We start from the raw sequence: 15476 nt of genomic DNA on the forward strand, positions 1-15476 counted from the left end.
GCCGTGAACTCTGTGAGGACACACTGCGTACAGACTGTCGTAAGGACAAACTGACACTTCTAGCAAAATTTTTATGCATCCTCACCCCACTTTCTTTTTGGCAGGGTTAGAAGAAAAAACATTTAATTTTTGAAAACTTGTAATAGTAGAAAATTTCAAACATATACAAAAATAGAGTAGTATAATGAACGCCCATGTACCCATTATATAGCATCAACAATTACCAACGTATAACCAATCTTATTCTTCCTCCCTCCAGCTATCTCTACTGAAATACTTTAAAGCAAATTCTGATTATCATTATTTTATCCATATAAATGTGTTACATGTGTTCTAAGTGATAAGGACTCTTAAGTACATAACCTTGATACAATTATCTTAAATGAACAAAACAATATTACTAGATAGTTACTGAATGTTCACATTTCCCCAAAAACTTTGTTACTGCTTTATTTACAGTTAATTTGTTCTAGTTGAGACCTCAGCAAGGTCTGTGCACACATTGTGTTGGGTTGATATGTCTCTTGAGTTTCTTTAAGTCTATGGTATTTCCCTCTTCTCTCTTTTCCTTACCATTTATTCATTGAAAAAAATTTTTGTAGCATTTTATACATTTCAAATTTGGCTGATTGCATCCTTTTAGTGTTTAACATGTTCCTTCATGCCCTGTTATTTACCTTTAATTGGTAGTTACAGAAACTTGGTCAGATTTTTGGCAAGAACACTTACTTCATAGGTGGTGCTGTGTGCTTCCTGTTGTATCACATCAGGAGGCATATGATTTCTTGTTGGAGCTCTTGTTAAGATAAACCAGTGGGCTTAGGTGCTGCCAGTGTGATCCATATAGTGTAAAGTTCTCCGTCAGCCTTTCTTCTGGTAGTTTTGGCCCATTAACCTTGTCTACATTAATTATTTTCTTAGGAATAGGTTAACTGTCATTTTCAGACATTTGTGGGCTTTGCAGATAGTAGTTGTATCCAGCCAAAAAAAGATAAAATTGTGTTTAGGGCATACCACTGAAAGCAAATTGTAGTTAAGCCTTGATCATCTCTGACTTAACTGTGCCAGTAGTGAAGGATATGAAAGTATATTTATATGCACACATATGATATACAAGTATGTATTGGGATGCTCTGTATTTGGATAGAATGAATACTGGAGACCTGTCCTTTATACCCTGGAACATGAGTTGACCCATTCATTAGGGCTCATTAATCTTTGCAGACAATCAAAAGACATGTCAAGTAATAAGATGTTCTCTGGTGAAGTTGAGGAGCCAGTGGTTAGGCAAGACTAGTCCCGCCAAATGAAGATCAATCCCACATCAGAGTCCAGCTTTTAAAATTTGTGTTCAGTGCTTAGAATGCTCAGACCCTTCAGGGCATTGCCTTCCCAATCCTTGGGAATCAGATTGAGTCATCAGAAGTCAGTTTTGTGAGGATTAGAAGAGGATAGGATTTCTCATCCAAGATTGAATAATAAAAATCTGATGACCTACTTGTGTTTTAATTAGTAATTACCTTTTAATGACCAGTATATTGTTGTCCAGTGGTGTCATTCACCCTTTAGCGGTAATACTTTCTTAACCAGCTTTCCTTTTTTCCTACTCCTGTTCCTTCATGTAACTTCAACTAAACTATTAAAGTCGCTCTCATAATGTTCTACAACTAATTTGCTCTTTTGATTTTCTTTTTGGGTCTTTGTAAGGAACAAATTAGAAACATTTCAGTCGAGATTCTCTCATGTACTATATACACATGAAGTAGATAGAATGCAACATATCTTCTTTGAATTCCATTCATGCTCTTGATTATTCTTAATTTAGTCCAGCCTTTTAAAACTTTCAATTTGTAGAATACATTTATGGGCAGCAAATAGTTTTTTATTGTATCCACTAGGAAATAAAAGTGTCATTCACATGTTAATGTTTTTGAAATTGGGAGTTACTTAATGAGGGTCAAAAGAAGCCATTCGGATGGGAAGAGGAGCATGACATTGCTGATTATTACAGTATTACCTTTGTGTGGAAGATGCCTGCTCATTTTCTACCTCTGTTATTTGCTTTTGTAGTGACATAGTTGGATCTTGATTTAAATTTGACTGTGAATTGTTACCTAACATTTCTTAAAAATGATTATATAGTGTAATGCAGCACTGAAATGGAAAGTTGGTGGAGTATACAAAAGATCGCCACATGTCTTATGACTCATGGCAGTTAAAAATGCCACATATCTTTTTCAAAGCCAGAAGATGTCTGACTAATTTTTGTGTCATAAAGTTCTATTGTTAGCATTTTTCTACTAAAAGCTTCTGGTAACTTTTTCAGAGAACCTGCATAACATCCAGTTATACATATTTTGATTAATGAGGAAAAAAAAGAAACAACAGATTGGACCCATCAGGAAATACGGATAAAACACCCTATTGTGTCTCTTAGTGAAACTGTTTGTCCTCAAGATGTTAAATCAAACATTTGAGCTTCGATTCCTTATTTATTGAAGAAATATTTGAGTTCCTGTTAAATGACAGGTGCTGTTACGAGAAGAACTGAGTTGTCGGACTCATTAGAATGTTCTATCAGATTTCCAATGGTCGGAAGTCACGCAGATGGAGGCTGGGCATGGTGGCTCATGCCTGTAATCTTAGCACTTTGGGATGCTGAGGCGGATGGATCACCTCAGGTCAGGAGTTTGAGAGCAGCCTGGCCAACATGGCGAAACCCCGTCTCTACTAAAAATACAAAAATTAGCTGGGTGTGGTGGCGGGCACTGATAGTCCCAGCTACTTGGGAGGCTGAGGCAGGAGAATTACTTGAACCCAGGAGGTGGAGGTTGCAGTGAGCTGAGATTGTGCCATTACACTCCAGCCTGGGCAACAACAACGAAACTCTGTCTCAAAAAAAAAAAAAAAAGTGCCATGTAGTGGTAACAGGTTATTCGAAGCCTCTCTAAATGGTCTTAATTAAATTAAAATATGAACAAAATTATGTATATGACTTAATTATTCTTTTGCCTTTCTGGATTCCTAAGGACATGTCATGGTGAAAAACAGTTATTACAGGTAAAGTAGTGGTATGAATTGTTTGCTTTGAGGATAAAGTAATGGTCAGTTGGACAAGGTAGTCAGGCGTGTCCTGGAGGGTGGAGAGAAGTCAGCTTGGAATAAAAAATTCACTGAACCTGGGCAACATGGTGAAACCTCTTCTCTACAAAAAATACAAAGATTAGCTAGGCATGGTGGCCTGTAATCCCAGCTACCCAGGAGGCTGCGGTGGGAGTGTCACTTAAGTTCGAGAGATGAAAGCTGCAGTGAGACATGATCATGCCGCTGCACTCCAGCCTGGGCAACAGAGTGAGACCTTCTGTCAGAAAACAAACAAACAAACAACTGTGATTCTCTGTGGAGTCGAAAGGAAGGAAGGTAGACTCTCTAACTTTCCTGAGCGAGGAGGATGTGGACATACGTGCTCTTTCTTTGCTTTTAGAGGATGTTCTTGAAGTCAGGAGTCTGCTAGGTATTTGAAGGACATCTGGCTTGATAATCCTTGATAATATTTTCACATCAGTTTGTAAATCAACTATCGATATATGATGGAGAAAAATATAAACCGTGTCTTGCCACTTTATCTCTAATTCACTTGGAATTTGTTTTACTTGTTTTTAGGCTTGTTTATGTATTTGGATAGTTATAAAAACCAATTACCAATATTAATGGAAATAAGGAAATTTTTATTTTATATTTTCAGTATTGACACCTTGGGGTGTTTCTGACACCAAGCAATTCTCCAGTTCTCTGACAACAATCATGTATCCAACAATTGAATTCATTTCTGGCACTATTTACCTGGAGTTAGCATCAGATCTCACAAGTTAAAGGACTCAGTGCTTCGAGATTATCCTCACTTAGGAGGCTAGTCACAAATGGGGTGTTCAGGATACTCATACTCCTGCTTGGATGACTACAGATTTGGGGATTCCCATTATCAAACTTGACCACACCCCCCATCAAGTTTGATAATTTGCTAGAATGTCTTACAGAACTCAGGAAAGAACTTTATTACTGTTACTGGCTTATTATAAAGGTTTGAAGAGCCAAATGGAAGAGATAGGACCTTGTATAGGTCAAGGTATTGGGAGTGAGGGGACAGGGAAGTAGCACAGAGGTTCTGTGACCTTTGTGGGCACACTGTCCTTGATTCATCTACCAATCTGGAAGCTCCCCAAACCCTATTGTTAGGGGTTTTTATGGAGGTTTTATTAGGTAGGCATGATTGATTGTATCATTGGCCATTGGTGATTGAACTCAGTCTCTAGTCCTTTTCTCCTTCCTGGGGATGTGTGTATGGGGGCGTGGCAGCTGAAAGTTTTAACAGGCTACTCACTCGGTTGTTTTTTTCTGGTGACCAGCCCCTATCCAGAAGTTATATAGGGGCCTTGGGAGAGTTACCAGACACTTGCACAAACTCGGGTATGGCTGAAAGGGCCACATTTTTGGTAACAAAAGACACTCCTGTGTCACTCAGGAAATTCTAAGGGTTTTAGAATCTCTGTGCCCCAAACCTGAGACAAAGGCAAAATACAATTATATTTTTCATTATACTACAGGTACCTCTGTAGCAAAACTGCCTTGCACACAATTGGCCCACAGCTTTGAATCTATCTGGGAAAAAGAGTGGTAACCCATTAGTGTGTTGTCTACTGGATGGCTGGTTTTTGTGTTGTGAAAAGGATGAACATGTTTTGTTTCCTTGGAGCAAATGGGTACTTACGCTAGGAAGTTGTCTTCATCTTATAGCTTTCTTTATTCTAATCTGCTTGCTAATGAAATTCATATAGAATTGAAGTGCAGAAGAGTTAATTACTTAGACTTATGACCAGTCTGACTTTCTTGTATAGTTAATAACATTATTACTTACAATATTATAAACTTGCCAAGAAGGAGAACTCATCTGATTGTTTTGATGTAAGGAAAAAACTCAAACTTTTTTCCTCTGCTTTCACACCATACAACAACAATCAACATAGAAGACTTTGTGACCAAATGTGGGGGATTTTTCCCCACCAGCAAATACGCAATCACTTCTGCAGCAGATACCAGCTGGGTGTCCTCCAGTTCAATTCTCACACTGTTTACCTGGAGATAGTGTCAGATCCCACAGGTTGAGGGCTCAGTCCCGCAAGACTGCCCCCACTTCAGATACCAGTTGTTAAATCTGGGCCTTCAGAACTTCTGACCGTCCAGCTCCCAGTTAGGGTTCCCATAACCCTCCTTTGGGGTTAATTAATTTGCTGATCTTTCTGAAGCTGCTAGGTGCTGCCAGTCATCAGTCAACTCATTAGCATCCAAAAAATACATCACCTTGGAAATTCCAAGAATTTAAGCAGTTGTGTGTCAGGAAATGGGGACAAAACCAAAAATATGTATTTCTCAATACCACATTTGGTAGCTCCTCAATTTGTGTGCTGTTGTGAGTACTTACCTGTCAGCTGAAATATGGATCCCCTTAGCCCTGTGGCCACTCACTAGAGCTCTGTGTCTTTGTCCTTGAGTCAAGAACAGCCTTATATTTCTTTCATTGTGTTGTACACATTTTTTTTTTCATATGCACATATAAAAAAGGTTTGGAAGCACTGATTGGAAAAATGTTGACGTTATAGTTATAAAATATGGTTAATGTTTTTATTTCACTTACGGGTGGTGAAAAGTCGTTAAAATAGAGTGGTGATAGGCTGTTGTGGCATTTACCAAGCAGGAAAAATAAATGTGATGTGAGACCTGTGGGCACTTGGTTCCTTGCTAGGGTTGAAGCAAGCTGTTCTTCAAAGAGTATCTGATATGTGCCTCTGTCTGTACAGTGAGGTCAGACTAGAAGCCACTTTGTGGGCTCTGGGATTTAGATGGAAACCAGAACAAGCCTTATGACTTTTCTTGGCATAGCTTTCATAAGTTTGCATATTATATTCCTTGTTCCATTAGTAAGATCGCTACCAAAAAAATAAGCATCAGTTATGTGGATGGTTTTCCAGAAATCCGAGTATCTTGTTCTTGGTACATTGTGAAACAGTAACTTGAAACTGGGGTGCTCATGAGGAGCTTAGTTAGAATATTGAGTTTGATTAGGAGACAGAGGTTATCAAAGTGGCCTGTGTATTACGAAGTAAGAGACCACTGTTGACTGCTGTACATAGAAAATTTTGTTGGGGTTGATCAGTTTGGGTTTGTGTCTCACTTGTCTTCATGGGATTTCTGTTGATATATTCACAAGTTCGAGGCTTAAAAAACACAAATGCCCTTTGGATTTGCCAGAGTTTTAGGCATCCCATGGATTTAAAAATGGTCTGAGCACCTGGATAAAATGCTGAGTACCTTTACTGACTCTTGATATGCTACAAATGTTTCCTCTTCCTGGCTAGAACTCTCAGCACATGTATAGCAGTAGTGCTTCTATGTGAATGGAATCAGTGCGGGTATATAGCAGATTAGGCTGTTCTTATTAAGGACTGTGAAGGATGATGGTATAAGAGAACTCTTTAAATGAGCTAGGGACAAATTAAGGATTCAGAGAACTATTAATACATTCTCTTCTCCCTTGAACCAAAGGTGGAGATAACTGGCTGCCTCCTTGTGGGTATCCGTTTGGAACCTTCTCAGAGTGGTTGTGTAATTGTGGAATTCCAACTCTTAGGTTCCCATGAAGTCTACCTGCAAAATCATTGGAACATGGAGTTGGGGTTTAGGGGTTATTTTGGATAAGCTTTTTATATTTTGTTGGTGATTAAAATGTTGTTAAATTTAGCAGCAATTTAAACTACAGTAGGGCCTTCTTGGATTAGTGGCTCCCTGGGTAATTTTTATGGGGTTGTACTAATCATGACTTGGCCAGAGAGATTTTCAGTTTAGCGTGTGGAATTATATATTTGCTTGTTGGTAGTAGACATCTGGCTCAGAGTCTGATAGAAAGCGATGCTGTTACTGGCTTTAAGTGATAGCTCAAAGGTGTGGCTGGCTGTAGAATCCCGTAGTGATGGCACTGTGCTTAACTGATGTGAAATAACGGAGATCAGAGAGGGACTGTTATAATCAATGGCGTTGGTGGTTAGCTGAATCAGAGAATGGATGAATCAGTTGTGAGTTTCTGTTAATAGGTTTAAAAGGAATATAGGGTGTTTTGGGAGCTTCATTCCATGAAGCTTCATAAACCCCTGATTTTATTATAACTGAAATGAGTTAAATTTTTTTTTTCCTTGTTAGATGAACAGCTTGAAAGTGAGTTCAGGCTTTTAAGCCTTCAAACTCTCCCTGAAGACTTTTGTTAACCAAACAAGGACTCCATAGTAAGAGGTATTCTACAAGTAGAATGCTGCTTTTGCCTTTGTCTAGTGTTCTAAGAATCTGATAGGAGCTGTTAAGCCTTTTGTTGTCAAAGCAGTACCCTTTCAGGAACTGATAGAGGAATAACATAATCCTTGGTATTCTGGGTTAAATGTTTTTTTTCTACTCAAGAAAAGGACTATGAATCTTTTGCCAGAGGCCGGAAATGCTGAGGGTGAATTACTTTGTTTTTTTCCTTGGCAGCAGAGCCTCTGAGGCCCCAGCCTGTCAGATGAGGAAAATGTTTAATATTTAGGCAGCATGGCTGTTAGTAATCTACTTTTACCCTAGTTTAGGACTTGGCCATCATAAATGTAGACAACTATCATAATTGATAATAAAGCTGGAATTGATACCTAACTGACTCTGTTACGCATGGTAATGTCTTTACTCCTCACAGTGCCCCTCTGGGTATCCCATTTGGCAGGTATGGCACTGAGGCAGAGAGGTGAAGTCATTTGCCCAAGAGATATTATATAGCTAGTAAGTAGCAGAGTTGAGCTTCAAAACTAGGGCGATTGGCACTGCTAGTCTATATGGCTTTTTCTGGTTTCTAATTTAGTACAATTAGGAAGGATCCTGGTTTAGGATAGGAATAGGATTTTTATGGGAAAGTGGTTTTAAACAAATCTACAAAGAAAGCTGAATTCTTTGTTGCTAATATATTTTGTTGGTTTAAACGCTATCAAACATTTTCCAGTTTTCTTCTCTAATAATTTCTCAATTAGGTTTTAATATGTACTTATAACTAATATCATAGTAGTTTCTACTTTTCATGTCTACTGTTTGCCAACTGTTGTAGCATATTTAAGGTATATTGATCCTTATCACAACAGTACTGCCAAGTAGGGAATTGTTTTTATCCTGGTTTCACAGATGTGTAGTTTACTAGACCACAGAAATATTCCTGTTTTTATTTTTATTAGTGTTTCAGTGTTACTAGTATTTTCAGTGGTGATCATTTGACATCTAGCAAAAGAACTTTCTTCCCTATTCCTACCCTTTAACCTCCTTGTACTACATTTCTTTTCCTTTTTTTTTTTGTTTTGTGATAGGATCTCACTATATTGCCCAGGCTGCTTTTGAACTCATGGGCTCAAACAATCCTTTTGCTTTGGCCTCCCAAAATGCTGGGATTATAGGTGTGAGTCACCATGTCTGGCCTCACATGGCTTTTTAATTTTTTGGCAGAATGCCCAACGAAACAGTCTTCGTGGAGGGGTCAGCTGCCTTATCTATTGTTCACCTCCACTGCCTGGCATAGTAACTTGTTTGTAATTGTGGTATTTCTGTACTTGTTGTTGTGTAAAGTATTATATTGGGCTTTCTAAAAATCCATTTTACACACAAAACTGTAAAATGTGCTGAAAGTTGCTGTGGGGATATTTACTTGATTTCTTAAATAAACTCAGAACCATCTAGTTTCCAAAATGCTTAGCTGTGTGGATGCGTAACAGTGCTTTAAAGATGAGAGTTCAAAGTTCTGAGTGAGATTTTATGAGTGTTTTAGTAATTGCTCACTCTTAGGTATCAAGGGTTGCCGGCAGGGAGATAGGGGCAATATAATATTAGCTGATAGCAACTCACTTAATATGTGGATATATGGAATACCTGATATTGCGAGTGTAACATCTCTTTTTCTTTCTTTCTTTCTATTTATTTATTTATTTATTTAGATGCAGTTTCACTCTTGTCACCCAGGCTGGAATGCGATGGCACAATCTGGGCTCTCTGCAACCTCCGCCTCCTGGGTTCAAGTGATTACTACTGCCTCAGCCTCCCGAGTAGCTGGGATTACAGGCATCTGCCACCGCTCCCAGCTAATTTTTGTATTTTTAGTAGAGATGGGGTTTCACCATGTTGACCTGGCTGGTCTTGAACTCCTGAGCTCAGGTGATCCACCCGCCTCAGCCTCCCAAAGTGCTGGGACTACAGGCATGAGCCACCGCGCCTGACCTAACATGTCTTTTTCTTTTGAGCTTATGAAATGTTAGGTCTCTCATTACCGTAGTAATTTAGGGAGAAAAGAGAAATGAAAGTAAGTTTTTTTCTACCACTTTATTTCTTCATTTCTGAAATTGTTTGACTCTAAAGTTGCACAGTTGGAATTGTGTGTTACTCATTTCACAACCAGTGATTACAGATAATTAAAAAATTATTCCAGGTAATCTTTCTGTTTTGAAAATGAGATAGTGACAGAGAGAGCCAAGGAAGAAATGAGAATTTAAATGACAGCTCCCCTCTCTGCGATGTGATATTCTGAATACTTGCAGGTCAAATACCAATATTCTTAAAGGTATTCTGTGAATGACTTGTGCACTGCAGTTCCAGTTTCCTCTTTTTGGTGTGGTTGGTTCGAGGGAATATCCTGTGGTATCAGTGGGTGTTCCCTAAAAGGGATTGATTCAGATTGCTTTTTGATTATTCCTTCCTGGCTCCTTTCGCATGTGAGTAGTTGGCTTAAAAGAGCAACTATTTAATTTTTATGATTCTTTTCATTAGTTGAGTGCTGGTTCTGTCTCTCCTGAGCTTGCTTATATGTATTTAGTAGGTCTGTTAGGATGACTGGGACTGCTGGGCCTTTTGTTCCACATGGTCTTTCATCAAAGAGAATAGACTGAGCTGCTTCACATTTAAACTCAGGGTAGCTTTCCAGGAGGGTGAAAGTGGAAGCTGCAAGGCCTCATAAAGGGCTTAGATTTGGAAGTCATACAGTATTCCTTCTGCTATAATATTGTGGTTACATCAAGCCCCAGGGCCAGCCCAGATTCAAAAGGTAGAGAAATAGACTTTACCTGTTTATGTAAGGAGGAGCAAGGTCCCTTTGCAGATGGGTATGGACTCAGGGAGCTGTGATTCCTTGGTGGTTATTTTTGTGACAATCTACCAAATAACCCACAGTGAACTCATCACTGCATCTAAAAAGCTATACTCTAGAGGCAGCTATTGTAGGTCCGTCAGTGATCTTCATTACCATGAACAATAAAGTACTTTGCTATTACTACAACAGATGTTAAACAAGGGCTCTCGAATATGGTGATATCAGTGGTGTTGAAGATATGCAAATTGGCTAAAATGTTGTAGAGATGGTCTCCATTCTTACAGGCTGGGCGGGAGGATTCGAGTGATTCTAGTTCTCTGATTCTGACCATACAGGTAACAGAATCTTGCTTTCCTATGATATAATGAAACAAAGCAAGCCCATTAGATGGGGGATGGGGGAGCAGTGAAATGTTGATAAGAAAAACAATCTACTAATATTTGTAATTTAATAAATATTTGTTGAACTGCTATTTTGTCTGAGGTACCGTTATAGGTGATTTGCAGAGTTCAAAGATAAATCAAGGTAGTTAAAATTTTAAAGCAGAAAATTGTTTACAGTTTGATAGAAACAGACTTGAGGATGAGAGAGGATGGTAAGGTGAGTGTAAACAGTGTTTCTCCCTGAGGGACAGACTGATGTTTTTGGAAACTAAATAATGCTGATTGTTAGTAAAGGAGCTGACACCTTTTGCTGTTCTGTAAAAGGTAAAGGAAAGATGCTTTTGGTAACCTAGATTGCAGAGATTCCATAGATTTTGTATTGAGTAGTGAACTCTCAACTGCCCCGTTGGGGTTTTTGGCCAAGATCGAACCAAAGTATGCTCAGCTTAGCTGGTTGTGGAAAGCGATGTTAAAAAGGGTTGTATTGCTTGAGAAGTTGGTGGAGGGAGAATGTTTAGGGCTCTTTATCATCTTGTTTTTAAAGCTAAGTAAACCTGGAAAGTGTCTTCTCTCCAACTTCAATATTCTGTGAGTCAGTGAGTTGCTCACAGTTAGACAAAGGATATTCCTAGGCCTCAGTGAGTGTGGATACACTTGACCAAATCCCTTTCTTCAGGATTACAGTTCTTAATATTCTTGATGATTCCGTGTTTGGGAGTGCTTTTCTCATGAGAAGTTTGAGGAAGACACTGTGTGCAGATGCTGTGGAAAGCTTGTTTGAATGGTGCTGGCTGTTCTCTTAAGGCAGAGTTTTGAAACCAGAATTTCAAGGATGATTCTGACAGATTGTTCCCTTCAGCCTTGAAGTGACTGAGTGGGGACAGGACTGCTCAATGCCTAGGCCAGCCTCTGGGCCAGCTGCAGTTCTAATTTTCCCAGCATGTTGAACAAATGTTCTTATTTTCCAAACAAGCCATGGCATGAAAAAAGGTAGGCAGTATTGCTTTGAGGGGTAGAACAGTGCTTTGGAAGTGTGATGAGGACAGGTACTGTTTTCCTAAGTCAGGATCCTTGTTTGCAAACAACAAAGATTTACTCCAGCCAATAATCATATAGACTTAAGTTGTCTGAGGCTGTCCATGTCAACTTTATTCCCAAATCAATAAACATTTGAAAGTGTTTTCTGTATCAGGCACAGATCTAAGGTTTAAGGTATACAGAGAATCCTTCGCAGGAAACCCCTTCTGTATAGATATCTTAGGATGTTTGATGCCTCATTTCTTTCCTGCTATTGTCAAAGGGACGATGTTTATCTGTATTGACTGGTTAGAAATTGATTTATGACAGTCCCACCAAAGGGGTTATTATAATCACAAATTCATAATGTTTTTGATCAGTTATTTTAAACCCTGTTGTACAGATATTTCAATCTTTGTTAGCATCTAAAAATCTTCACAGGTCCTTTATAGTATCACTTCCCTCCTTTCTCCCTGTGAAAGTTGTTTCAGGTTTTTGAAAAAAAAATTCATATTAATGTCCTTTTTGCTTGTAATTTTTTGTCATTAAAAGTATCTGAATACATGGTGACAGATTGCCTTTCAGTTTGATTTTTTTGAGGGATCCTTGAAGTAAAGGAGAGAAGGACCCCGCCCCAGTAGAGGCTCTGGTACTTAGAGAAAGTGAGCGGGAGAGAAGATGCCTCCAGATAGCCAGAAATAGCTTCTCCTGAGTATTGTAAAAGCTATTTTTCTACTTTCCTTGAATCTCACCATCGGTTGACATTTTGGGGCCTTCCTTTTCCTCCTCAAAACTGCCTTAGAAGTTTATCTTAAACTGACTAGTATTTGAAGAGTTGGGGTACACAGATGAGACCCAGCGGTGTAGCTGGATCATGTGCCAGTCTCCTTGGCACTTGTTTTAGGCTCTGAGTGATCTTTGCTTGGAAAGCCTTCAAAACTTGCAGAATTATTTAGTGTATTTTGTTAGTAAATGATCAGAATATAAATTTGGACTTTTTCAAGATAATTGCAGATGTCTCTGAAGTGCAGAATGTGTTTAAATCTAATTTATGTAACTTAAATCACATTCTGTTAATCATGGTGTACATTTATGAAGTTAATGGCCTTTAAAGCTTTCAATTTAGTTTTTATTTAAATGTGAATGCAATGCTGAAAAAGAATCTCTGTGTATTCAGTATAAATATTTATGTTCAAGAAAACAGCTGAAGTTTTAATTGTTGTAATATATTTTATTGTTTATCTGGTAAGGTTAGCTACTATTCTGTCAAATTGCGCTTTTGAAGAAAGGACCAATTTTTGTTTTTCTTTCAATAGTTTTCACAATAGTTCTTTGTTCTGTCCTTGTCTTGCATTTTGTCTGAGTCTTATTTTCGTTTTTCTCACATGGAGATAATGGATGATGTGCCAGATGGTTTCAAACACAAACTACATGACATATGCTCAGTTTTTGATTTGAGGAGTTTGTAAAGATTGAGTTTCTTCAAATTATAATAGCAAAGTTCCTTAACTTAATCTTTTCTGTAAACAATTTGCCACATTAAGGTAATTCACAGGTTCAGGTTCCAGAGATTAGGGACTTAGTATCTTTGGGGACCACCATTCAGCCCACTACAGTCTGCTTTCCGGGCCCCAAATATTCATATCCTTCCCATGCGCAAAATACATTCACCCTACCCCAGCGCCTCCAAAATTTTGACTCGTTACAGTATTAACTCAAATGTAAATCTCACCTAAATATTATCAGCTCAAAAATCCTGAATCCCTTTACCAAAATCATTTAAATCAGGCATGGGTAAAACTGAGTATTACCCAGGGCAAATTCCATTTGGTTTCAAGACCTGGGAGTAATCCTCTGTATTTAAATATTTTCTAAAGAAAAGTTTTCAAGAAGTAAAACAGCATATTTACCAAAAATACCTTTTGTTGTGTATTGCTGAACCTCTCACAGAAAGTTTTTCTACCAGCAATATATCTTAATAGTGATTATTTTGCCTAGCCATTCTGATCATCATGTTATCATTATGTATATATAATATAAAATCTTCAAACTTTGCCATTTTCACATGAACAAAAGCTTAAAATTTTTTTGGTGTTAGTACCTTTTTATATTTTTTCTCTTAATTTGTCTTTACTGCTCATATTCTTATCACTTTTTTTCTGTTTTTCTTGGTTTGTATGATGTCTTTGTATAATTTAGAGCTACTTATTTTTGTATTGTCAGAATTTTCCCAAGGTTTAATTTTTTTAGTTTTGTTTTTTTTGGTAATATACTGAGGGTTTTTTTTTTTTTTTTAAATACAGTCATATCTGCTGTTTTTCCCAGCGTACCCTTTGCACATGTTGTTTGAATGTCCTTCCTCTACATTATGTGGAAAAGTCATAGTGTACTCTCCTTATTTCTGCAAATGGATGTGTCTGGTCTTCACGGGAATTCACATGATCTGGTAGAAAGGAGGCTCATCTTTGAAAGCTCATCTAGGAGCCGTGGCAAGGCGCTCTGTGCTCTTGTCTCTTTGCCATCTTCTCCATCCAGTGTGGCTCTGTCAGATTTTCAGATCTCACGTTTACATTTTGAACCCTCTAGTAAATCCTCATCCACTGAGGTCAGAAAGTGTTTGAATTGCAGAGATGTTTTTTAAGTAGTTAGTTAACTGTATAATAAACTCTAGAGAGTGAGTGCAGGAAAAAGTGTCCCTAAGGTGAATGTGAAACCAAGATATGCTGCAAATGCTTAAAAAATTCAATTCTGTTACAAAGTATCCTTATAAGTCCTAAAGAAATGATTCTGTAAGACTTACTGATACAGAAAGAAATGTCAGTGAATAAAGCATTTTACAAAGTAGTTTCATGGTCTGATTTCAGTTGTAGTGAAAAAATACATGTCTGTATCTATGTATAGAAAAAATCTGCAATAGAAAGTAAACTGATTATTTTGAGGTACTTGGATTGATAAGTTTATGTAAAATTTTAACCCTATGTATTGTATAGAAGTATATGTAACATTTTTAATATATTTGATCTTTTTTTGCATTTTCTGCTCTTCTACAATGGTGGTTTTACTTGGGTAATAAAAAACGTTGGTACCTCTTCCCTTCCTACCCCAAGGAAACAGCTTCGCGGAAATAATTATTTAGAATACTTGTGTTACTAACTTGAAGTTTACTCTACCATGATGTTTTTAGCAATTTTTCAGATTCTTCACTCTGTTAACAGTTTATATTAATTAAAATGAGGGAAAATGATATTTATTAAACTGAGGGCGTTAAGTATAACACTGGATAGATGGTAATATTTTTAGAATTTTTCAGTATATCTGCTGAGATCATTGATTTTTATAATAGTATTTTCATTTGCAAAAGTATTAACTTCCCTGAATAATGGAAACTTGAAGTGATAAGCATTCTATCTATTGTATCATACCTAGTGAATGATTTGTAGTTAGTAACAACTTTAGATTATTTTATTTTTTCTTAGTTCTGAGAAATTCCTCATTGCCTTTCAAAATATTGTCCTATATTAACTGTTTGTTAAAGCAAGTTCTCTTGCCTTTTGGTGTGACTTTCTTATGCCCTCAGAATAGTACCTGTTTTGTAGTACTTGAAACTTTTACTTTTTATTTGTTATTTCTCAGGTAAACGCAAAGCACTGAAGTTGAATTTTGCAAATCCACCTTTCAAATCTACAGCAAGGTTTACTCTGAATCCCAATCCTACAGGAGTTCAAAACCCACACATGTGAGTATTCTTGGTAATCAAATAAAAGGCTCAACTCAAGCAAATATTTTAAAGTTATTGTATTTTATGAATTTTTCCAATTATGAGATGTCAGTGTAATTTCTCTGACTAAACTCTCTGGGAATATTGTTTATTCTTTTCCTTCTGG

The 15476-nt window shown here is 37.5% G+C and overlaps 1 protein-coding gene across 2 annotated transcripts in view; it reads left to right on the forward strand.

Moving 5' to 3' along the window:
• Positions 1-15476, forward strand: part of MAP2K4 (mitogen-activated protein kinase kinase 4) — a 121169-nt gene that overhangs the window by 18360 nt on the left and 87333 nt on the right. For both annotated transcript variants that reach the window (XM_025362288.1, XM_025362289.1), the window contains one exon: positions 15226-15328. In XM_025362288.1, coding sequence (XP_025218073.1) covers positions 15226-15328 — 103 coding nt within the window. The remainder of the gene's footprint in view (positions 1-15225; positions 15329-15476) is intronic.

Source organism: Theropithecus gelada, chromosome 16, assembly GCF_003255815.1.
Source record: "Theropithecus gelada isolate Dixy chromosome 16, Tgel_1.0, whole genome shotgun sequence".
In the NCBI taxonomy this organism is placed as follows: Eukaryota; Metazoa; Chordata; class Mammalia; order Primates; family Cercopithecidae; genus Theropithecus; species Theropithecus gelada.